Here is a 26,632-nt window from a genome sequence, read left to right as displayed (position 1 = left end):
TTTTGAATACTGTAGGGATTGAAATGAATTCAGTAGGTGCTGTTCTACCCTACTGTTAGTCTTTTGTGAATAAATAGAATAGCCTTGAAAAGCATACATTTATGCATAGTAGTAGTGTATTCAGGTATATTTAGATGTTGGTGCACTTTGTATTCACTTGGACTATGTTTTGCCAGAGATGATCCTTGTGACACTAGACTGTGCTCTGTGTTTGTTCCTCTCCTGCATTTGTGACAGATGTATCTCGCTGTCTGTATGGAACCTAAGAATCCTCCACAGCTGGCAGCCTCTTGTAGTTGATTGGAGCTAGAATAAGAAATGGTTCTCTGTGATGGCAATTTTGTTTTCTTAGTTTTGTTTTTTTGGTTTTCTTAGTATGTTTGTATCTTCGCTCTTTTGGTAGTTTAGATTTTCTAATTCATTAATGCACTTTGCTTTTGTTAAACTGTATTGTCTTTAAACCAGCTTGGAGATGTGCTGGGAGATAATTTTCCATGGGTCTCATGTTTCTTTGTGTGAACAGAGGCTCTGACTACCTCTGTTCTTGTCTATCTTTTCAAGATTATTTCTATATACAGTGAGTAGCTTTGGAAGATGCTGTAGTGACTTCACAGCAGTGGTCAAGTTTGTATATCTCCTTGAAAGGTAGAGTTGGTATCTTTCATTAGTGCAAAGGGATTGGCATATTGTCCGTGATTAAAGATTCCAGCTCCTGAAGTTGAGGGTTTCTCTCCTATAATGCAACACATTGCCTGTGCAGGTGATATGTGGCCCTATTCAAGTTGCTCTGGGACAGTTGGGGCTTGGGGAACTAGAGCCCTGTGGTCACAAGATAATGTTGGTATTCTGGCTACTCCTGTTATTGTGAGTAGCAAATACCTTGTCTCTCACCCATGAATCTTATTTCCTCTGCCAGCATTTATTAGATTGTGACAGGCTAACTTGTTAGCTTGAAAGTAGTGTAAATCTCAGATCCTTCACAGGTTTTGACAGTATGTAGGAAATGCAAATAAATGCATGAACAGCTATCTGAGTTCAACTCAGAAATGTCTGTTTTTATCCATGCTTTTCATTAAAAGTTATATATTGTATAAATGTAGCATCAGTTTTTCAAATTTTTTTCTCCATTCTAATAAGTTTTTGGTATGAGTTTTCTATTTATATTTAATGAGAATTTTTAAAGCACAAGAAACCATGTTTTAGTGCACTAAAATTGTATGTATGTTTATATACACCTGTGTTTGGTTTGTTTTTGTTTTTTGAGATACAGTTTCATTCTGTTGCCCAAGCTGGAGTGCAGTAGTGCAATCTCAACTCACAGCAACCTCTGCCTCCCACGTTCAAGCAATTCTCAGCTTGACGAGAGAATCAGCTACTTCTGCCTTAGCCTCCAGAGTAGCTGGGACTACAGGCGTGCGCCACCATGTCCAGCTAATTTTTGTATTTTTAGTAGAGACAGGGTTTTGCCATGTTGGCCAGACTGGTCTCAAACTCCTGACCTCAAATAATCCACCTGTCTCGGCCTCCCAAAGTGCTACGATTACAGACGTGAGCCACGAGCTGCTGTGGCCAGCCCTGTGTTTGTTAAATACATGTCTAGTTATGTTTGTAAAAACAAATTATTGCTCTACCTCATCACACATTTATTAATCAGCCTTAATTCTGTGAATATCATTGTGATGTACTGTTTGCCTCTATTTCAGAATATTGGAAAGAAGATGACCTGTCAGGAGTTCATTGCAAATCTGCAAGGGGTAAACGAGGGTGTTGATTTCTCCAAGGATCTGCTGAAAGTAAGCGTGGAACTATTGGCTTTCAATGTATGCTTATGTTTCTATTACTGCTTATGGCATAATCCTTAGTAGGCTAAGGATCACTTAAGTGTTTTGCTTTTTGCTTTTGGTTTTATTGGTGATGTCTCTGTTAAGCCTTGTCCTTGATGCTTCATACTACAAAGTACCTTAAGTTGATAATTTCTACAAGTCTGCGTTATAAATCAGTAATACTGAGATAAGCAAATGTGGAATGGTTGGTGATATAAATAGTGAGTGGCAGTTTTGGTTTGATTTGTGTGTAAATAGGCTATCAAAACTTGAGAAAGGTCACAAATGTATATGCTCTGTGGAAACAAAAAAGCATTTACAGGCTATAATGGGAGCAGGTCCAACTGTGTTCAATCCCTAGTCACAAAGCCACTCAGGTTGTCTCTGGAAATAGAGTAAATTAAATTCCGAGTAATTGTAGAGTGCCTGAATTACTTGCACTCGGCTTTATTATTGGTAACAATCAGCATGTTTTCCCCCATCATCAGATTGTTCTTAAGGAGACAAAATCAACTTTGGAATTCATACATTCTACAGCATTGTAAATGAGATGGGCATTTGATTGAATACACAATAATGATCATATGAATATTTTAGGAATTGTGGGGTAAGATATGTGCATTGAGAATGTGATTGTTACAGATCTCTATTTGATTCTAGCCTTTTAAAAAACTTAGCACACATATAGGTTTCTTTTGGAATTGATTTCTTTAAGTGAATTTTCAAGAAAGGTGACATTCGAATCAGCTATGGTATGGAAATGTATGATATGATATGGAAATGTTGAAAGAGAAATCCTTTGTTAGGTTTTATGTAACTTTTAAGCTTCATAGAATAGAGTTCTGCCAGATTTGGAAAGACATATCTACTATGGAAAATGAAAAAGGCATTACAGTGTGGTATTATCACATTCTTATTCTTACAGACTTTATTTGCAGCACATTACAAAAAATTATGAGAAAAGCAGGAAGAAAAGTAGCTTCAATTTACTGAGTAAAGAAGGCATTTTTTAGGTTGTTTCTTTGTAGAGCAAATGCTGCCATTGCTGAAGGTATAATTCCAAATAGGAGCAGGAGACGAAAGGTGCAGGATTGTGACGTGATAAAGATGTTTTATGTCTTTCATTGAATCCATATGGTGTTATGAATCTAAGGCTTTTTTTTCAGTCTAGTGGTATTTGCATGGAAAATACTGGAGTCTCTCCAAGAGAGGATTTGTGAGATTTTTATCAACTTGTGTCAGAAATGAAAGTTGACAGGAAGATTTTCATAGTGAAGCTTTTAGAATTTAGTGGTAGGCTTATGGTAACCTGCATGACTGTTGGCGAATTACTGGGTAAATTTAGGGCATGTTTGGTGGAGCTATATTAAACAATGTATGGTTGATACACAGTCCAGTGGCTGCTGTTTACCTTGAGTAAACACGTGTTCTTTGACTTCCTCTACCAAGAATTTGCCAGAAGATTTGTTGCTGTTGTGCAATGAGATTATGTTTATAAGCCTTAGGGGAAAATATGTATTATTCTTTTTTCAATTGTGAGAAGATGATAGTGAAATGATACTGAAAATGTTGGTGGTTAGCGTGGAAACTGTCAGGTGAAATGTTCATTCTCTTTCATAACGAATCCCAGGCGCTCACTCACCCAAGATTATTTTCCATTTCAGTAGGAATGGATTTTATTGAAAATGTCAGTAGGGAAAGGTTTTCTTGGCCAGGCACAGTGCCTCATGCCTGCAGTCCCACCACTTTGGGAGGCTGAGTCGGCTGGTTTACCCAAGGTCAGGAGTTCCAGACCAGCCTGGCCAACATGGTGAAACACCATCCTACTAAAAATACAAAAATTAGCCAAGCATGATGGCACATGCCTGTAATCCCAGCTACTCAGGAGCCTGAGGCAGGAGAATTGCCCGAATCCGGGAGGCAGAGGTTGCAATGAGCCGAGATCATGCCATTGCACTCCAGCCTGGGCATCACAGCAAGACTCTGCCAAAAAAAAAAATAAAGAAAGAAAGAAAGAAAAAAGGTTTTCTTTAAACTGCATTTGTTTCATTTCTCTATTCTATTTGCTATTCATTTTTCCTTCCCTTTCCTCCCTTTCTTCTTCTTGCCCTCCCTTTCTCCCAGTTTCTTTTTATTTCTGTCTTTTCCTTTCTCTTTGGCTTTCTGTTTTTCTTTTCGTGTCTTTTTTTTTTTTTCTTTTTTCTCATTATCTTTCTCAGGTTAGCTACCTCGGATTTTCTGCCGAGATAAATTATTGGGTGGAGTATGTACTAGAATTTTGGGGGGAAATTTTGTTATATATGTGCCACACAGATTCATATATATACACATACATATATACATAGGAACTTTTAAAGCTTTGGTGTCATCTTACAGGTTTTTTAATATCCTGGTCATTCTCTCTTTCTTTGCCACCTTTCCAATGTTCGCATCATACTCATGAATGACATTCAGTTTATTTTTTGTGAGATAAAAGGGAAAATTATGACCTTTATTAGTTTTCCTTATAATCATATATAGAACTGCTAGATTCAATATAAAAAAATGCTTAGAGTTACATAGATTAAGCTGAGGCTTTTATTCTTACATATTTTCCTTGATACTTTTAGATTAATTTCAATCAAAAATAATATTTGGATTTATGTCTCTCCAAGTTTCTTTGGGCCGTAAGTAACATTTGGGCTTTTATGTCTGTTGTTCAGTGCTTTTCTGTAGTTGGGAACTTTCTTGAAGGTCTGCTGTGTGTTTACCTGGTGTTGTGGGTCTTGGAGAAGATGCTGAAACCAAATGGGCACCTGTCCTCAGAGGTCACAGACTACTGAGAAACATTGGAGGGTCTTTCTCCTTAAAATGGACAGTTATTCTATGTTGAAATCAAAGTATAAGCCAAATTCTGAATTTTTTTTTTGTTTTCTGAACAAAAATGGTTAAGAAAAAAAGACTTTGACATATTTAAATGTATGAAAAATGAGAAGCTTATGTACACTTCTATAATTCAGAGAATTTAATTAGTATTTTGCTTCTGAATTTGCCTTATACTGTATTGAAGGGATAGCTGATATGTTGGGTCGTCTTTTTAGTTTACAATTCCATTGCAGTTTTTGTTGCTTACTCAAATAACAATATTTGACTTTTTGCCCCTACAAGGTGCTTAGAGTATAAGATATGGATATCTGTAATACAAGTGAAATAAGTTAGATATCAGCAGACAACCAGTGATAGGGTATTACTTAGGTTCTTCAAAGCAGAAGGCCTGGAGGAGGTGATGTTTGTGATGGTGTATTAGTGCATTCTCCCACAGCTGTGAAGAAATACCTGATACTGAATAATTTATAAAGAACAGAGGTTAAGTTGGCTCATGGATCTGCAGGCTGTACAGAAAGCATGATCCTAGCATCTGCTTGCCTTCTGAGGAGGCCTCAGGAAACTTAAAATCGTGGTGAAAGGGGAGACAGGCACTTCATACATGGCTGGAGCAGGAGGAATAGAGAGAGGAGGGAGATGCTACACACTCTTAAATAACTGTATCTCAGGAGAGCTTACTTGTATTGTGAGAACAACACAAAGGGGATGGTGCTAACCCATTCATGAGAACTCTGCCCTCATGATCCAGTCACCTCCCACCAGACCCTATCTCCAGTACTGGGGATTATTATTCAACATGAGATTTGATGGGAACACAGATCCAAACTCTGTCAGATGGCCATTTGAAGTATAGGTAAAAGACTATTTGTTATCTTGGTTATTATTCCATTTCATTTCCCACCCCTTCTTTCACCCAAAGTCATTCTTATATGTACCCCTTTCAACTACATCACCAAATCAAGAAGTAATTCATTTAACAAAATAGACCAGATCATCAGATATGATTCACATAGTACAGATAAACACAAGTTTGTGATTATCTTACAAGTTTCTGAGTAACCCTGTGAACATGTTTCTATGGACTCTGCCTATCCTAGCCATTGCATTCAAGCATCTTGGGGACGATGTGGAAGAGAAAGGGGAGGTTGTGCTTTGGGTCCTGATGGATTTAGTAAAACATTCCTAAGGCTCTAATAAGTATTACAACTACTAAGGACGTGAATAAAGAGGGATAAGAATGTAGAATGTGGGCTAGCTCTGTATTGTAGGATGTGTTTTGAGAGACAGTATGGTATAAGAATTGAGATTATGACTTGAGAGCTGTACTGACTAGATTCTAGTACCAGGTTCTATCTCTTAGTAGCGAGGGGACTACAGCAAGTTCATTTAAATATCATATTTCAATGTCCTCATCTATAAAATGGGAGATTTTGTTAGTACCCACTTCATTTGGTTGTTTTAATAATTGGATGAGTGTGTGTGTGTGTGTGTGTGTGTGTACACTCATGTATATAGAGTCCTTGCATGTATTGACTATTGTCTGTTAGCTATTAAAACTTTTTATTTTTGATAATATTTTATTTTTCACTTGGCCTAAAGTGAGCTGGAATGGGACCCTATCCCCTCCAGCAGATATTTGGGTTTAAGATTTTTTTTAGATGCAAGTGAGATTAGTGGCAGTAGTCAAAAGCTCTATCCACCATCTCTTTTGAGCTTGCTGCTTTCTAGGGATATATATCCTCTGCTCTTTGAAAGGAACCATCTGTGATATTGACCTGAAAATGAACTTTGTTTAACCCTTACCTTTTATCTTGTTAAAAGCTTCTTTCCCTCTTACCACATTTTTATACTTTAAATTTGATTTGTGTTTTTACTGACTCCCCTCTTTGATGCTGCAAGAGGGGAAGTTCTAGGGTACATTGGCTCTTGGATTGGTCCTAGAATCTTGAAGAACCTTTGAGGAAACAAACTAGTTCTTATTCTCCTAACTCTGAATAATCCTAGAATATTAATAGAAACGTGAATTATTTGAAGGGATTAAAAAATCCCTGGGGGAACAAGGGTTGCTAGAGATTTGCCTTCCAAATGGAGAGGCCTTGATCTGAAAGAACAGGTCCAGGAATTGCTGGGATGCTGCTTTGTCTTGGGGCAATTTTTGTGTACTCTTGACTGTGTCAGCTTGGGAACTTCTTTCACCCAGTCTCCTCAGCAGCTGATGAGGAGAAGTGCTCCTCAGCAGCACTTCAACTAGTGCAGTGTTAGCTTTTGATTATGTGCATATTTCTGAAACTCTTCACTCTTTAAAGTAACCTTTGAAAATATATAACAGCCCAGATATGGAATCAGCCTAAATGTTCATCAGCAGATGAAAGGATACAATGTGGTAGATATGCACAGTGGAATACTACTTGGCCTTAAAAAGGAGGAATTCTGTCATTTGTGACATCAACAAATCTGGAGGACATTATACTAAGTGAAGTAAGCCAGGCATCAAAAGACACACACTGTATGATCTCACTTACATGTGGAATCTAAAAAAGTCGATTCAAGAGAGTAGAGTAATGGTTACCAGTGGCTGGGGATGGTGGGATTGGATCAAAGGGTACAATTTCCTTTAGATGATTTAAATAAATTCTGAATGTCTTGTTGTGTAGCATGGTGACTATAGTTAATAATATCATGTTGCTTATTTTAAAATTACTAGGAGAATAGATTTTAAATGTTCTCATCACAAACCAGTATGTGAGGTGAAAAATATGTTAATTAGCTTTATTTAATCATTATACTATATATATGTATAATCAAAACATTACATTGTATACCATAAATATATATAGTTTTCATTTGTCAATTAAAACATTTAAAAATAAGGATTTTCTTGAATGTTCCTCTAGCTTGTGTCAAAATACAGTGTCTTGTTCCTCTGCCTTTTTGTTCCCTGAATTTTATTTCTTCTGAGTTTCATAGAAAACCTGTGTTCTTGATTTTAACAGAGAAGCTGCATTTGTATCTTCTATTCAATCTGCTTTGCATTTCTAACTCTGATGGTTGTTAATTCTTCATTTCTTATTATATACAGAAAAGACACAGAGCCTTTCGGTGATGGCTGCCAGGTATTTATATATTTAGAGATGAAATGTCCATTTGAAAATGTATTTACATGAAAGAAGGGAAGAAACAGAAATGAAAGACAAAGAGATCCTGGAAAATGGCCTAGGAACATGTAGGGTGGAAGGTCAGTTGTTGGCTGTTCAATCATTTCATTCTGAAGAGACATCTAGACTGTAGATTTTGACAGGACATGAACCCAATTGTTTTCTGTCCCACTTTCCTATTGTCATTAGATAGGCAATAGGAAAGTATGCTCAGATACTTCTCTCCTTAGTATTTTTTTTCCAGTTATAGTTAGATCTTTAATTTTGTGAGTAGCAGTTAAATTCAATAAATACCGAGGGAGAGTAGAAAGAAATTGGTGGAAACAGTCTCTCCTTTAAGAGTTTTTATATCAACTTGTTGACGGAGAGAACAGAAACAACAAAGGGAAAGTTCCAAATATTTGTGAAGTAACTAAGTATTTGTGATAAAACTGAACACAACTTGCAGAATTTTTAAAAACATACCTTGAATGTATTTAAATATGGAAGTAGCTATAAGAATCATTCTAGTCACAAGGCAGTGTTACTGGAAATCATTTTTAAAAGTCTGGAAATAAATCTTACAGAGACCAATCAATATGACAGATTATTGCTTACTATTAGATGTTTGACATTAGAATATTCTTTAAATTTTTTATATTTTTATAGAAATTTCTTTACTTGGAGTTTAGGAACTTTGAAATTATCATGTTGTCCTTTAAGGGAAGACCAAAAGTGTTAATGCTGAAGAGTCTATCTGTGTGTGTGTGTGTGTAATTGGTTAATTAAATTGAAAAGACATAAGTCAGTATGCTTGGCCTACCAGGATTCACAATCTTCATTCCATGAATGGAATGATAAAAAACAGTGAATTAAATTGTTATGAAGTCTATCGGTTAGACTCCCAATAAAAGTTCTTATTCAAATACATTTGTTTTCGCTTCCTTTCTCAAAGGACAGAATTTAGGCAAGATTCTCTTAGGAGAAGTTTCCAAGAATATGTAGGATACCTTCATCCAGCCCTTAACCTATCTTGTCAGCTGAAAGGATTATATATTTTGTTTTAAACATAATCTTCTCATTTGGTTTTCTTATGAAAAAATAATTTGTAAAAATGATGGAGAAATTAGCCAAGAAGGTAGCATTTGAACAGACTCAAAAGGTCAGCAAAGATAAAACACATTTTAAATTAAGATTAATGCATCTTTTTGGACAAGGAAGAAACATAATTAGGAAGTATAAAATTATGCTCTCAGCTTTGTAACCATTAGGGTTTTTAATCAGTTACAGCTATATATAAGGATAAACAACAACAAATGAATCAGCCATTGAAAATCTAGAAATAAGCAACTTTTTGTAAGTTCAAACACCAAAAAGGATCTGTTTACACAGAGTGACAGCAAGAGCTGTAATAATTCTTCTTTTTTAAACAAACAAACAAAAGAGCAAAACTGAGCCAGTCCACTTTCCATCTACCCCTTTCAGCCAGGGAGAAGACTGGAAATTTAACACTGACAGTTGCCCTACTTTTTAATATTTTCTACCAGAAGGCTTAACCTAAGCAACATGAAGTCTTTTTTCCCTACTTTGTCCTCCTATCCCCATTGTTGTTGTCTCATCTCTCATATTTACTTTCTGCTTATCACTGAGTACAAGCATAATTGAAAACATCAGAATAAGACTAGGTTTTATTAATGTCAGCATTCTAGTTTGTGCTATCATACTATAGTTTTGTAGATGTTACCATTGGAGGAGACTGGGAAATGGCGCCAGGACTCAATTCTTTTCTTACAACTGTCTGTGAATTTGTAATTTCCTCAGTAAAACTTTCAATGATAAAAATAATGAATAGGTCCACTCTAAAAAAAAAAAAATGGGGTAGTTTTTCTATTCAGCCAGAGGTTTAAGGCATCATATAAAAATTGACTTAATGAAATTTTACTATTCTTGGTCATTTTTTAAAAATATTGAGTATAATGTAATGATCAACATTTCAGATATAACTATATAGCAGTATTAAAAACACCGATGTTTTAAGAAAAAGACAACGGGAATTATTTTGAAGAATTAAAAGCTGGCAAGTAACATGATCCTATGTTGACTCTGGATGTTTGGAGAATTGTTTAGGAAAGTGGAATTGGAAAGATAGTAAAATTGCAGTTGTCCACGTGAGAAGAGTGGTGGCTCGGATGCTGGTGGTGACAGTATTGCAGGAAATATGTTAAGAATTGAATTGTTGGCCGGGCGCGGTGGCTCAAGCCTGTAATCCCAGCACTTTGGGAGGCCGAGGTGGGTGGATCACGAGGTAGAGAGATCGAGACCATCCTGGTCAACATGGTGAAACCCCATCTCTACTAAAAAAAAATACAAAAAACTAGCTGGGCATGGTGGCGCGTGCCTGTAATCCCAGCTACTTAGGAGGCTGAGGCAGGAGAATTGCCTGAGCCCAGGAGGCGGAGGTTGCGGTGAGCCGAGATCACGCCATTGCACTCCAGCCTGGGTAACAAGAGCGAAACTCCGTCTCAAAAAAAAAAAAAAAAAAAAAAAAAAAAAAAGAATTGAATTGTTTTTAGCTTACTGTTAGAGATTCTGTTGCTAGACTGGTTTCCTGATTCCCTTTTTGTCCATTACCTGAATGAAGTAGGAGAGAAACAAAAAGTAGAACCTGAATTTTCTCTTCCTAGTTAATGTTTTGTCGTTTGTTTGTTTTGAGACAGAGTCTGGCTCTGTTGCCCAGGCTGGAGTGCAATGGCACAATCTCAGCTCACTGCATCCTCTACCTCCCGGGTTCAAGCAATTCTCCTGCCTAGGCCTCCCAAGTAGCTGGGATTACAGGAGTGTGCCACCACGCCCAGCTATTTTTTTTTTGTATTTTTAGTAGAGACAAGGTTTTACCGTGTTGGCCAGGCTGGTCTCGAACTCCTGACCTCAAATGATCCATTGGCCTCGGCCTCCCAAAGTGCTGGGATTACAGGCATGAACCACTGTGCCCAGACCCCAGTTAATGTTTGTTTGACCTGCAAGGTTGAATGTCATGGAAGGCTGTGTGGCAGAATGAAATGAGTAGTCACAGATCTGGAAAGTAATCCCAATATCTTACCTTGACCAGGCAACTTAATCCTTTCCAGTTTTCTCGGGTATGGCATGGGATAAAAATACCTTCTTCCAAGAGCGGTTGGGAGAATTAAATACGATAAGGTGTGTTAAGTGGCTAGCATTGTGCCTGTGTGGAATACACTACTTCTGACTGGGTTATAGAAGCCACTGGGCCCTAAGCCTGCTAGTGGCTAGCGATGGCACCTCTGGATGATCACTTCACTTTGTGCCTGAGTTTCCTCATTTGTAAAATAAGATATCTGACCTGTGCCCATAGTTTTCAGGTTTTCGGTTTAGGCTCTTGGAGCCTGTGTCCAGTGTTCATACTTCCCTGTCACCGCTCCCCTTCTGGTCCAGAAGCTTTTCTGTTTTTCTGTCATGTTCTAACTTCCTCAGTTGATGTCTTCTGAGCAAAATATTATGTGGTGAAAAAGAAGTTGAAAAAACTTCACAGGGTGATCTTGTAAAGATCATTTCAGTCTAAGTGCTGCGCATTTTCTTTTTCTTACTTTCTTTCCCCCCGCCCCACCCCGAGACAGAGTTTTGCTCTTGTTGCCCAGGCTGAAGTGCAATGGCAAGATCTCAACTCACCACAACCTCTGCCTCCCAGGTTGAGACGATTTTCCTGCCTCAGCCTCCTGAGTAGGTGGGATTACAGGCATGTGACACTATGCCTGGCTAATTTTGTATTTTTATTAGAGACTTGGTTTCTCTATGTTGGTCAGGTTGGTCTTGAACTTCCGACCTCAGGTGATACGCCCACCTTGGCCTCCCAAAATGCTGCGATTATAGGCATGGACAACTTCACCCAGCCTGGGCATTTTCTTAACCTCTTTTTTTCTTTGTAAATCCAAATCACATTTCTTAAAGTTTAACTCTCACATTGTATTTACTGGTTTAGACAAAGAAGCATATACTTAATAATGAAGCCAGAGAATATTCAGATTTAAATCCAAGAAAATTGTTTTTGTCATTGTAGCATTTTCTAAAGATTATTCCCAAAGGACTATATGAGAGGAAGAAGCAGACCTCAGTCAGGAAAAAGGTCTGAACTTTTTATAAATGAAAAGCCTGAAGTGAATCCTCAGAAATACTTGATCTGAGTTATATTCGGAGTATGTATTTGAAAATAGGAACTTATGGGTGGTATTTAAGTGTAGCTAAAAAAAGAGCATCAACTGTTGCCTAGAGTAGGTGAGCTCTTTCCAAGAGAAGGTCATGGAAACCTGGTAGCAACAGTATCTATGGAGGAAAAGGGCTTGGATGCCTATCCTGGTGTAAGTCGGAGAGCCTTTTAAGAGAAAAGCTAGGTTTGCAAGCTTTTTAAGAGAAAAACTGTAAAGGTTCTGGCTTAAAACACAGAATATTGCTGCTTTTTTCAGTAAAGTAAATCAAGCCGAGTTATGTGATGAAAGGTTCGTGGCATGTTTCCACTTCTGCTCTCCCCGTGGAGGTCTGGCAGCCTGCTTTTGCTTTCAGTCACGTGCTCATGTTGGGCAGAGTAATGATGCTGCTTTTGGTGTGGTTCAGACCATGAATGAAAAATGGTGATGATAATGAGGGTAATACATTGAAATAACTGAAGATCCACAAGTCATGTTCATGGTTTAAAAAAAAAAACAAAACAAAAAGGAGTCTGTTAGAATGTTCTAACAGAACAGATGCTGCTTAAGAGTACAAACAGATTTTTAACCCCAAAAAAGTAAAAAGGAAAAAAAGTTTGAGTGGTAGTAGTTGTGATCCTTAAGGGTACTGTCGTCGAGTACTAATGATTCCCAGATAGATTTTATTTTCAATTTAATCATGAAGAAGTGCTACTGAATTTCCTATTCAGATGGATCCATAGACATTTGAATGTTTGTATGTTTTAAGCATTTTTATTTTTATTTTATTTATTTTGAGATAGGGTCTTACTCTGTGTCCCAGGCTGGAGTACAGTGGCATTATCTTGGCTCACTGCAGCCTCCACCTCCCATGCTCAAGTGATTCTTCTGTTTCAGCCTCCTGAGTAGCTGAGATTACAGGTGCCTGACACCATGCCTGGCTAACTTTTGTATTTTTAGTAGGAACACAATTTGACTACCTTGGCCAGGCTGATCTTGAACTCCTGGCCTCAAGTGATGTGCCCGCCTTGGCCTCCCAAAGTGCTGGGATTACAGGCTTGAGCCACTCTGCCTGGCCCTGTTTGGAGCATCTTTAAAGTGTCGTAACAGTCCAAAATTGCTGCACCTCTCACTAACATGAACATGTATTATTGATATGAATGTAACTGGTCACATTGTAAATAAAAACCACCCTCTTTTTGCTTATAATATATCAGAAAGAGGTCGTGGAGCTCCTTGGGATTGATGCACTCCTTTGAGCAGACCAGCAATGCAAGGATAATTGGAACTATCATGACACATATTCTATCCTGGACATTATATTTACATAGCCAATAAGGATACACAGAAACATTTTATTTTAAAAGCATTTATATCTCTACAGTCAAAACATCCCATAAAGGAAAACAATTTGCTGTTATAGTAATGCTTCACTTAGCTAATGGTCAATTGTTTTTTGAAAAAGACTCAAAAGGTTGAAAACAAGCAAAAAAATCAAAATAACTTTGAACAGCCAGAATAATTACAGAGTGCATGTATTAATAACTGACCTCACTAATTTTACACAGACCTTTATTTAGATCCTGTTTCTGACAATACCCACAATTAGTTTTTACTTTGAAATTTTTGGCCTGATCCTCTTCCCTGGCATTTCATAAGCAAATGAGCCTATAGATATCATATACTGGTATTCACCTGTGTTTACAGTCCCACTGCTGACCATCACTCAGCCAGCTCTTCATGGACAAGTTAATAGCCACATCCAATGAATTTTAATAAAACAAATTTAAAAGAACACAACACTTAGGTTATTACATAAATTTTTTAAATTGAAATTATTATTTATTTATTTATTTTGAGATGGAGTCTCACTGTGTCACTCAGGATGGAGTGCAATGACATGATCTTGGCTCACTGCAACCTTCTCCTCCCAGATTCAAGTGATTGTCCTGTCTTAGCTTCCCGAGTAGCTGGAATTACAGGCACCCACCACCATGCCTGGCTAATTTTTGTATTTTTAGTAGAGGTGGGGTTTCACCATATTAATAAGTCTGGGCTCGAACTCCTAACCTCATGTGATCCACCCACTTTGGCATCCCAAAGTTTTGGGATTATAGGCGTCAGCCACCACACCCGGCCAAAGTTTAAATTATTTTAAAGAAACAGTTGTTTTCTCAGTGTGGCCATGACATAGAAGAATAGAGTTCAAGGAAGTGATGTTCGTCAGATAGAGAGACAGTAGCGAGAGGTGATTTGTTAATAAGGTAAAAAGAAAACGTTGAAACCTTAAAGGGCACTAGGTCTCCAAATGGAACTGCTGGAGCTGTTTTGAAGAGAGACAAGCAAATCTGTGTAGTCAGTGGCCTCTCAGAATGGCTGCATTACAGCACAGCAAAGTAATGGATGTACTTAATGAGTCATCAAAAATGTCACATTTTGTTTACTTAGTTTGATTAAGGAGACAGGGAGTGTGAAATAGATTGGAAAGATTGCCAGTAAAACTATTTTATAAAGATTTTTTGGCATTTAAAGGAATTAGCTTCAATCAGAAAATTCACTAATATAGGATAATTCATTTCTCTGTCCAAAACCATTCTTGAACTCTGTTCCCTGTCAATATTGGATTATTGTTATTTTAAGCATTTTATTTGCTTGTTTTAATGTTTTAACATTTACTCTTCCCTTAAACTTTCAATAGATAGTAGCATAGTTTTTGTTCTAAATCATTGTTTTCTCAGAAACACCAGAAGCCACATTATCCAGATCTTGCAAAGAAGTATTTGCTGAATGATAAAGGTACATGAAAATTTATCTTAACAACATACCACCTAGTCAAAGGGAGTTCGCACATTGTTATAGTTCTGCTCATCCTCTCCCCAGACTGTCTGTTGAGAAGAACCCTGATACCTTCACACCTTTTACCAGAAAAAATGAACTACCACGTTCCTTTGAAAATGATTGCCATTTGTGAAAGACTACAAAGGGAAGTTAATTCATGCTTCTGGGGGCAACTCATTTCACCTTAAGGTTACCTAATCTTTATTATTATTATTATTATTTTTATTACACTTTAAGTTCTGGGATACATGTGCAGAATATACAGTTTTGTTACACGGGTATACACGTGCCATGGTGGTTTGCTGCACCCATCAATCCATCATCTACATTAGGCACGTCTCCAAATGCTATCCCTCCCCTCACCTCCCACACCCTGACCGGCAGGGTGTGTGATGTACATTGTTATTCTTTTTACCTCATTTCCATGCTCTTTCTTTCACTCCCAGAAACATAAATGAAAGACAAATATGTATCCTCAGAATAGTATCTCGAAAGGTTATTTGTGTTTCAGGTTGTTTGTCACATGGTATAGACTTAGACAAAAATATATGTATATATTTTTTTGCCCATCAGCTTCCCAGACTGTCTGTTGTATATATTTGAAAAATTAGAGATTTTCAGAACATATTGATTAGATGGTATTATTGCTTATCACTTGCATTTGATCTTCTTCCTTCCAGTATTCTTAAGGACAAGAGATACCCTTGTTGGTCACAGTGTGCCTCATACCTGGTATAATTCTTAGGACAGATCAGATATTCAACAAATACTGTTTAAAGAAATCATTTCAGCTTTCTGTAAAATACAGTGACAGTGATTCTATGTGAACAACTTGATATCGTATGTAGAATTATTAATTTGTGTAAATATATACGTAAATTTATCTTTTGTGGGGAGCTATTCCTATAATCAGGTATTCAAATAGTTGTTTGTTTCCCAGAATATTAAGAGCCATAAGCTAGGATTTTCCAAGTGTGCAGATTTTTGTGCTAGTGGTTTAATTATAATAAAATCCTTAGGAGAAAGGAGGGTTTTTTTCTTCCCAAAACACACTTTTATTTATTAAGGCTCTGCTGTATGTCAGGCTCTATAGCTGGGTTAGAGGTGCAGTTCTTATTATATAGGTCATGCCATCGTCTATCTCACAGTTTAGTAAATAACAGGTATTGGACAACTACACAAATTATGAACTGCTTTCCTCAAAATTACATATTAAATGTTTAGGTACAGTAGCCATACTTAATAGATTTGCTGTGTTTAACAAAAGTCAGAAGCTGTATCAATACAAAACTTAATTCCTGAGTTTTGGCTTTGGTTAATGCTCTGCTAAATATATTGGGGGGAACAAAGATGAATAAGACATGAATTTTGGCCAGGCGCGGTTGCTGACATCTGTAATCCCAGCACTTTGGGAGGCCAAGGCAGGCGGATCACCTGAGCTCATGAGTCCAAGACCAGGCTGGCCAACATGGTAAAACTCTGTCTCTATTAAAAGTACAAAAATTAGCTGGACATGGTGGTACATAACCTGTAATCCCAGCTACTTGGGAGGCTGAGGCAGGAGAATTGCTTGTACCTAGGAGGTGGAAGTTGCAGTGAGCCAATATGATACCACTGCACTCCAGCCTGGGTAACAGAGAGAGACTCCACCTCCAAAAAATAAAAAAAAATTTAAAAAAGACATGAATTTTTCCCTGAAAGAATTTTTAATCTAGTTCAGTAGTTTTCAACTCTGGCTACACATTAAAGTCATTTGGGGCCAGAGGAAAAAAAGTAGGAGGCTGAAATATTCTCACTCGGTTGGAAAACTGTTAAGATGATATAAACACTTTGGAGAATGGTCTGGCATGTTCTTATAAAGGTATACCTACTCTACGATCCAGTGATTCAAGAGAAACAAAAGCATATGCTACAAGAATAATCATGGCAGCTTTTGCTCAGAGCACCAAACTGGAAGCAACCCAGATGTCCACAAACAGGTGAATGGATTAAGAAGCTGTGAAATATCCATTCAGTAGAATATTATTCAGTGACAAAAAGGAATGGATTACTTATACAACATCATGAATGAAAGAAGCTTTACACAAAAGTATGCGCCATTTGATTTTGTTATTTGAAGTTTTAGGATAGATAAAAATAATGTGAGAAAGGGTCAGAAAACAGTGTTTTCTTCAGGGATGTGAGGATGGGAATCCCCTGTGTACAGGCATGCAGGAACTCTCTGGGTGATGCTAATGTTAATAAATTTGGGGGACCATATCATGTGGGGAGATAAAAGCAAAAACTTGCTATATTCTCTCTGCTTTTCCTTCCCTCTCATCAATTTTAAAACTCTGGGAATGACCCCATATGTATTTTTACAAAGACCTTCAGGTGATTCTAATGCCCACTGAGATTTGAACTATTAAATAGTATATAATATGGAGGAAAGTGTGTTAGTTGCATACTGCTACTGTAGCAAATCGCCACAAACTTAATGGCTTGAAATGACACAGATTTTTCATCTCATCATTCTGTGGGTTAATGGTTTGGGTTTGCTTGGCTGGTTCTTCTACTTTGGGTTTTTCCATCCCCAAATCAAGATTTAGGCAGGACTGTGTTTCTTTCTGGAGGCTCTGAAGGTGAATCTGCTTTAAGTTCATTAAGCTTGTTGGCAGAATTAAGTTCCATGTGGTCACAGGACTGTGGTCCCCATTTTCTTGTTGGATGTTGGCCAGGGTCCTTCTCGGCTTCTAGTGGTCACCTTTAGTCCTTTGCTCGTGGTCTGCCACCTCCATTTTGAAAGCTAACAGAGATGGCCCAAGTTCTTCTCACTCTCCAGTACGGTCTGACCTCCTCCTCCTCTTCTTTTTGCCTCTTCTCTATCTGGTTTCCTCTTCTGGTGCATCTTCTGAGTGACTGTTCTACTTTCCTCTTTGAAGGTCTTGTATGATTACACTGGGTCCACTGGGATAATCCAGAATAATCTCCCCATATTAAGGATATTTGATTAGTAACCTTAGATCCATCTGCCAAGTCCCTTCTTAGCAGTGGCTAGATGAACATTTGATTAAATAATCAGGGGATGAGAATCTTAGGGGGCCAGCATCTTTAAAATCTTGCATAAATGTGGAATTACATATAAAATACTGTAGGATTTCAGAATAAAGAGAAATTTATTTTCAACTGGGTAATATCTGGGAAAGCCCCTTTGAGATGGTAGTTGTTGTCTTTTGAAGGATAATTCTGATGGGTGCTTTGGAGCAGGAGTAGAAGGGACTCCAGTTGTGGGTAACAGCTTAAATGCCAGTGTCCCTATGTCTTGACCTCGTGATCCACCAGGGCGGGTGACAATGTGTGGTACAGGTAGAGCAGCCGTATCCCATGAATGCACTCCGTGGGTGTTAGTTACTATTTACAGAGCTATTCAGGCTACCAATGTCAGATTTTTCTAGATCAAAGTAAAAATAAGAGGAATGTCAAGTTTATGAACACTTAGCATGCAGAATCATTATTTTAAAAGGACTAAGGCAATTGTATGTTACTGTTTTTGTACTGCCTTCTCTTTGGCTGTTAGAACTAAGTAGAGTTATACATGAAAACATAAAACCTGATTTTCATATTTCTAAACTCTTAAAAACTCCAAATCTGCTGATACAAACCAGAGAATGTGACCTTCAGGAAAAGTCTACCACTCTCTTTTTGTATTGCCCCACAGGGCTTACCTCTCCAACCATTTTTAGTGAGCTTTGTACCCTGCTTTAGGTGGATAATAACATCAGTGCAGTCACAGCTTGTGGAGAGATGCTGAGGTCATATTGGCACGTACTTGGTGTCTCTAAAAATTGCTGTCATATTATAATTGATTTTTATAACAATTCCGCATAAAGGAAAAACCTTTATTAACATTACTCTCTACCACTTACCTTCCTTTTCACCTAATTTATTTGTAAGCTATAAAAAGAATTGTTTATGCCTTTTTATTTTGAAAGCATGCATCTATATACAAAGGATTCATAGAATACTTTCTGCCAACCTTTGAAAATCACAAAGGATGTAACTGCCCACAGTTGCTTTTATTCAGCCTTCTAAAGTGTGTATACATAAGGGCTAAAACAACAAAACCAGTGCAGCTAGCTGGTCCTTTTTTCACATGCTACATATGAGAGATAGATTAAAAAGGGAAGTTATGGTGGCAGAAAGCCAAGGGGTCTTTTACTAGAGACAACAATTTCCCTTGCCTTTGGTGAATCATATTTTGCCCTTAAAGCTTCTAGTACATAGTAAGCCTTCCGTAGTCTTTCCAAACCTTTCTTCCTCTCTCTTGCCAGTGTTTGTTTTCCTTCCCTGTCTTCCCACCTTCCACCCAAACCTGAAGTGCTGGTCATGATGATTAGAGGCCTGCAAAAAGAAACCCGACTTTTTCTGTGTCTTTTTTTTTACTCACTTTGAGAAGAAAAATAGCTTTTTCTTGGAGTTGCTCTCTACATTCTTTGCAGACATTGGTACCCATGTAATGCATACAGTAGTTAATTGGCACTATTTAGCAGCTGGAAAGGAAGCACTACCTTCCTTACCATGTGGCAGTCTCATTCTTGTCACTATTCACCCATAATGTCTGCTGGTGTTCTGATTACAGCTTTGTGCTTTCAGATTCAGAGACACTGGGAACTGTCTCTGATTTCACCTTTTCCCATTAATTTTCCCTCTTTAATATGCTAAGGTATACTTTCTGATAATTTAGAAAGATTGCTGTTGCTTTCACTTATAGTTTTCTATTCCTGTTTCTATGGTACTTCTGACTTTGAAGATGCATTTCTTTGCCCATCTACTATGTCAGTTACATCTGTTTCTGGTTTCTTTTCTCTAGGGAAAATTGATTTTTAAAAAAATGAAACCAAGTAATTTCTTCCAGTTCTCATGTTCTTATATTTTCCTTGTTTATAATACCTAATAGAAAGCTTATTATAAGGATCCTTCCAGTGTCGTTAACTTCCAGTTAACTGTGTCTGTACTCCTGCAAATACCTACACACATCTTTATGAAAAGTCCAAGCCCCAATTTGTGGTATGTTTTTAAATTGTTAAGAACTGAAGATTTGGGGGCATTATTTGAATTTTCCTTTTCAACCTTAGAATCTATAGATTTCTAGGTTTCACATTATCTCATATCAACAAAGGTGACACCGCTGTTTAAAAACTGAGGCTGTCAGTGGGACACGGTGTCTGACTCCTGTAATCACAGCACTTTGGGAGGCCACAGTGGGCAGATCACAAGGTCAAGAGATAGAGACTATCCTGGCCAATATGGTTAAACCCCGTCTCTACTAAAAACAAAACATTAGTTGGGCCTGGTGACACGTGCCTGTAGTCCCAGCTACTTGGGAGCTGAGGTAGGAGAATCACTTGAACCTGGAAGGCAGAGCTTGCAGTGAGCCAAGATTGCACCACTGCACTCCAGCTTAGTGACAGAGCAAGACTCCATCTAAAAAAAAAAAAAAATTTGAGACCATTCACACACAGGTACAGAGAGCGAGCAGACACATGTAGGCGAGCATAAAGAGAAGTTTCTCTGCCTAAGGACATTTCTTCCAGTCCCTCACTGAATATCTGAATATGCCCTTCTACTCATTTGCTACATAAAAGCGCAAGCCTGGCGATTACCCTGTTAGGATACAAATTAATAATTAAGACCATCCAGTCCATAGGGGTGAGGGGGGAAACTCAAAATGGAAAATATAAACAGTAACAAATGAATCTAAGTTTATTACAAATTAAGTATTTTGTAATTTACACTAAAAGGGATGGGAAAGGAAACAACTAACATAAATAATTTTGAAAAACAGTATTTTAACTGGATGCTATGTGGCAGAAGACAAAAAAAAAAACAGTATTGAAACACGATACTCCAGTTAGTAAATTTGTTTTTTATAGGGGTCACTTTGCAAGCTGGGGACCCCTGGCCAGCAATGCCCCATCTGAGCCTCCCTCAGTCATGCTGACATGCCCCAGCTCACCTGTGTTACAGCTTGTACCCCTGGTTTGTGGTTCCTGAGCTCTTAGACTGAGCTCAAGAAGAACGAAGCTACAGGGGCCATGGAAGGGTGAGGAGGGTGAGGAAGAACTTTAATGAGTTATAAAAATGGCTTTCAGCAAGAAAGAGAGGGGATTCCCCTGTGTGGCTGGGTCTGAGGCCCTTTATGGACTCAGAATGGGGAGTGCATGCTGATTGGTTTGTAAGGAGAGTGCATGCTGATTTGTTTGTAAGTATGCAAAAAAAGGTTAAAGCAAACACCATTCAAAGGTGGGAAGGACAATGTTGAAAAACCAGTTAGGAAAGGGTATATGTCAAATAGGTGAAGGGTGGGGACCAATCAGAGGAAAGTATGCCAAACAGGAAGACAGGTTCTCAATTCGGTCAGAGCATTTTACTTGTAGCTTGGCTTTCAGACTTTAAACTGTCTACAACTTGGAGGTGAGGTTTTGCTGGGGATCTGCCACTTTCTGTCTAGGCATTTGTCTGCCTCTATCACTACTTTATGTTTATACTAGGATATGCAAATAAGCAAACATACTATAGATGATAAGAGCCAGTTTTCTGTCTATGAGAGAAAGAAATTATGAATAAGAAACCCTGTGGTATTGGATTGCAGTTGGCGTTATTGGTATGAAGTCATAATTTTTAATGTGTGGATTGATGCAGACATGTAGATAAGTGTGTATGATAGGTATGTATATATGTATGTAAATACATACTTGCATGTATTTGTTAGCTCTGCCTGCCGAGGGGATCTGGAAACAATGACACCTCAATACCAATGACCAGTGTAGCATCCAGACCTTGGTTTCTAAATACTGTTTACCAGTAAAAGGAATCAATGCTCTGTAGAGAGTTGGTTGGTGGTTGTCCTGGGGCAGGGAACATACAGGATGAGCCTAGAACATCTTGTGGTGCCAGAAAGTAAATAAGTGCTCAGAAAAGGAGGGTGGTATGCCAGAAGGCCAACCTGGCCAACCTGGAGAAGCTCCCAATGACCAAAGCTGGAATGGTTTGAGCAACAAAGTGGTAGTATTAGATTATACTCAGAGAAGAAAATGAATATCCATTGAATACATTTTAAAAATTGTAGGGAAGTGACAGATTACTATTACAGTAAAAAAATTAACAATTGTAAAAGGAAAGAATGAAATGGCAAATATCACATTAATCATGGTTGCACATAGATCTATTGAAGGATGCTAAATTTAGTAGATGAAAGTTAGGGAAGAAACAGGATATTTACATAGTCTCAAAGTATCTCTCCCAGGATATTTATTCATTATGAGGGTAAAACTAGTAACTTTACAGTATAGACAACCAAAGATACCATCTTAACCAAGTGATCAAGGTTAACATCACCAGTGACAAGGCATCTCAACATCATGAAGCCTCTGATGCTCTAAGGAGAAGATAACATCATTTCTCTTCCCCAAAATGCCTGACTTCATTGTTAAAAAGAGAAAACAGCAGCCAACCCCAAATTGCAAGATGGTCTATAGAATAACTGGCCCGTCTTCTTTTGAGGTGTCAAAGTTCTAAAAGACAAGGGAACCCTGAAAAACTATCACCAGTTGAGGAAACTAAGAAGCCATAACAACTGAAAGCATTGTGGGTTCTACAGAGGATCCTGGAATAGGAAAAGGGCAGTAATGGGGAAACTGGTGAAATTTGAATAAGGTCTATAGTTTAGTTAATACTTTACTAATATTCATCTTCTGGTTTTGATCATTGATGGTTATGTAAGATGTTAACATTAAGGGAAGACTGGGGGAACGATTTCCAAGAACTCTTTGTACTATTTGTATAACCTTTTTGTAAGACAAAATTATTTCGGAGAAAAAAAAGATGCTGGATAGCTAAATGGACAAAGGTGTGTCTACAAGGACATTAATTGCAGGATTGTATATAATAGCAAAAAAAATTGAAAATAATACAGCTCTTGGTCAGTGAAGGATTAGGTCAATTATACTTTATTATATAATTAATACAATTGTTAAAAAGACCACATAGAGTTATGAATAGTGGTATGGATGTCAAAATGAAGAGAAAGGGTTAAGAGTATGGCTTATTCATTCATGCTGCCTGGATTCTCTGATACTTAACTGTGACCTTCGAAAAATTATTCCTCTATCAACTTCCTCATCTGCACATTGGGAACAGTGCATATACCTACTTAAGAACCGGAAATGAGGCTTAAATATGAAAATCCATGTAAAAATACTTGATAGAATATGAGTACCTAATTATTATTTTTGAGGAATTGATGGAGGAAACCTCAATACAAAATTAAGTATGGAATGGTACCATTTGTGTTAAAATTCGTATATGAGAATCTTGAAGATTAAGTGCTAATATGTTAATAGTGATGCTGTCAGGGGAGCAGCATATTAGGGAACTTCCGGGGTTTGTTGTTGTCGTTGTTGTTGTTGTTGTTGTTGTTGTTATTGTTTAGACAGGGTCTGCCCTATCACCTAGGCTGGAATGCATATAGCGCTGCAGTCATAGCTCACCGCAACAGCAAATTCCAGGGCTCAAGCGAAGTTCTAGCCTCAGCACCCTCCTCTCGTGTAGCTGAGACTACAGGCATGTGTCACCAAGCCTGGCTAATTTTCTTATTTTTTGTAGAGACAGGGTTTTGCCATGTTGCCCAGGCTGGTCCCAAACTCCTGGCCTCAAGTAATCTTCCCCGTCAGCCTCCCAGATAGGAACTTCCACTTTCTAAGTTAAATATTTCAAAATGTATTTTGCATTAAGTATACTGAAGGTACCCAGGAAACTTCACTCCAAAATATGGCTCCCTGGTATAATAAGTATTTTGAATTAAAGGTCTTTAGAGATCAGCAAATGTGGGAAGAGACTTTTCCCTTATCCAAGTAAAGGCTGGACCCACCAAGGAGAACAATTGTTCTTCCTTAGTCTCCTTGTTACATATTGCAACAAAGAATGCTGGAAGAATATAACCATGCTGGAACATTTTCTAAAGAGGCCCATTTACAAGTTAATCTCTGTTTTCTCATCCATTCATTCTCCTTGGTAATCATTTATTGCCCTTTGACAGAATTCCCTGTATTTGCTACCTCCCCACTCCTCTATGAGAAGAAGCTATAGGAGTTTGTTGATCCCATTGGAATATTTGGGGAATCACTCTGTGATTCTCCCTTGTACACGTTAATAAATTGTATGCCTTTTCTCATGTTACTCTGCCTTTTTTCAGCTGATTTTCAGTGAACCTTCAGAGCCTAAAGGGGAAGTTTGCCCTTTTTTCCTGCTATACAGTTGAAGAAGTATGCATAGCAACTTTTAAAAGAAGCCTGCTGTCAATATTTATTAAATAAAAGCCAGCAATGAAAACTTTATTTCTAAAGCTAAATGCCTTGCATAGTCTCCAAGGTCATATGACTTGTCCTTCACATTGGAAATTCTAAGAGACCTGACTCTGTTCTGAGCCACTTAAAACTAGTTGATGTCTACAATTCTCTGAAATGTGGGTCTTAACATGGAAGGTTAATTACTCTGGTGTATAGTTCTAGGCTGTGAAAAGTTATGTGTAACCTAGGTAAGGATGTATGACTAGCTCTTTGTCCTCATGAAAAATAAAAGGCCTGAAATGTAGCATTTCACCAAACATAAGTAATTCCTGACATTTTTATTATAATAATTAAACCCTAGAGTTGAGCGCCAGTGGTGACATAGTCTCCAGACCTAAAGTTAAAAATAGGATAGATATCAATTGCTTTTTAATCTTTAAGTGGTGGTGGCTCCATCCCCTGAGTTACAGTGGGATCCAGAATTCACTAATATCCTCACAAAAGCCATCTATGTTTATATACAGTGTAGGTAAAATATGTATGGAAATAACTACATGTTTTCAAAGAATATTCTCATACTTGTATTTTGGCTATGATATCAGTTTGTTTTATGATTGTGAAGATTTTTTTTCTGTGCTTGGTTTGATGCCTGTGTCATTCTGAAGATCTGTACAGTGCTTCCTAGGGAACTAAGCCTGACCATTCTGATTTAAGTGTATACAGGTTACATAGCAAATTTAAGGCCCATCTGTCTTTGTGGTTTTGGTGATAGTAGGTTGGTTGGTTTTTCTTTTTTCTTGTTGTTTTTTTTTTTTTTGCTAGATCATCTATAACACAAAGTATACCAGGTTTCTTTGCAAGGAAATAGGAAGACATTTCTAAGTTATTAGGATAAAAGGTGAAACTCTCTTCTGTTCTCTTGTATTTGTGATTCCTTTTTATATCTTCCCTATTATAGTCCTTTCAAATTTGAATCACCAAAGCTTCCCAAGAATAAAATGAAAATGTCGAAAGCATTATTTTTCTCATATTACTCCTGGTAATGTTTTTATACATTTTCCATCCTGGTTTCTTAAACACTTTTGTTTAAGTATACATTACTGGTTGACCTGCTATTTTAAAATTGCTTAGATCTCATTCGGTTGTACTTTTTTCTTCAGGCCTCCACCTGCTTTTTTATTCTGTTTGCAACAGACATTGTTTCATTTGTTGGTAACCATATGGCAGAGCATTTCTTTTTTTACAATAAAATTAGATGCAATGTGTTGAAGCTCATATTGTTGTATCACAGTCTCTGGAGAGCTTACAGTAGGTGGGAGAGGGCATCCCAAAATGCAGCATGCCACTGATAGGACAGATAATCTTAGCACAGGATTGGGTTTTTAAATATTGCATTTTAAAGGTGCTGACACATGTAGCTAGTACCAGTACAAGAGTAGAGTCTATAGATGAATAGCACAGCTGCAGTGTTGGTGGAGTTTTCCCTCCTATTTCCCAAATACTTTGGTTACTTAAATTCTAGGATTTTTTTTTTTTAACTCTTCTTTCTGCACACTGAAATTCCAGGATTTTAATATGACATAAGCTACTCCCATGGACCACTGTTGTGAAGTTGAGATCATCATGGTAACAAACTCCAGAGGAAATCAGTGGACTCTTCGAGTCACATCATCTTGGTTAAATTCTGACCCTGTCCGTTACTGGCATTGTGACATTGGGCAAATTAAGGAGGCTTTCTGAGACCCCTTTCTCTAACCATAAAATGGAGATAACATCACATCTTGTGAACAGCTGTTAGAGGAATAAATGAGATTACATGTGTCAAATGCTTCACGCCTTCCCTGGGCTGTGACTTGTACCTATAACTATTCTTCATTTCTCTCTACTGCTTGTTATCATCATCCTCTTACTCAGTATTTTGTTTTCTAAGGTTTAAAAAACAGACGATAGAAAACATTATTTTAATCCCTTTTTATGTTTTGATCTGAAAATCTTTATCTATTTCCTTTCTCCCTTTCATTCCTTTATTCATCGTTGGCTTTTTGCCAGGACTACTTTTTATTTTTATTTTTAGACAATCTTGCTCTGTCGCCCAGGTTGGAGTCCAGTGGTGTGGACTTGGCTCACTGCAACCTCCACCTCCAGGATCAAGCAATTCTCCTGCCTCAGCTGGGAATACAGGCACAGACTGCCACGCCTGGCTAATTTTTTGTGTTTTAGTAGAGAACTAGGTTTCACTGTGTTGCCCAGGCTAGTCATGAACTTCTGAGCTCAGGCAGTCTGCCCACCTCAGCCTCTGAAAGTACTAGGATTACAGGCTGAGCCACCATGCACGGCCACCAGGACTTCTTTCTTGAGGGTCCAGTAAGCCTTCTGGCCTCAGGGAGGCACCCAGGTTAATCCACACTCAGAGAAAAGCCAGAAGTCACTGGGAAACTCAAGTGGAA

The 26,632-nt window shown here is 37.8% G+C and overlaps 1 protein-coding gene across 10 annotated transcripts in view; it reads left to right on the top strand.

Moving 5' to 3' along the window:
* PSD3 (pleckstrin and Sec7 domain containing 3) overlaps positions 1-26,632 on the top strand; it is a 682,522-nt gene that overhangs the window by 461,006 nt on the left and 194,884 nt on the right. For all 10 annotated transcript variants that reach the window (XM_074384015.1, XM_074384005.1, XM_074384006.1 and 7 more), the window contains one exon: positions 1,704-1,793. In XM_074384015.1, the coding sequence (XP_074240116.1) occupies positions 1,704-1,793 (90 nt within the window). The remainder of the gene's footprint in view (positions 1-1,703; positions 1,794-26,632) is intronic.

The sequence above is a fragment of the Saimiri boliviensis genome, chromosome 13 (assembly GCF_048565385.1).
Source record: "Saimiri boliviensis isolate mSaiBol1 chromosome 13, mSaiBol1.pri, whole genome shotgun sequence".
Lineage (NCBI taxonomy): Eukaryota > Metazoa > Chordata > Mammalia > Primates > Cebidae > Saimiri > Saimiri boliviensis.
The sequence above is the reverse complement of the archived record's forward strand: the minus strand, read 5'-3'. Positions and strand labels throughout refer to the sequence as shown.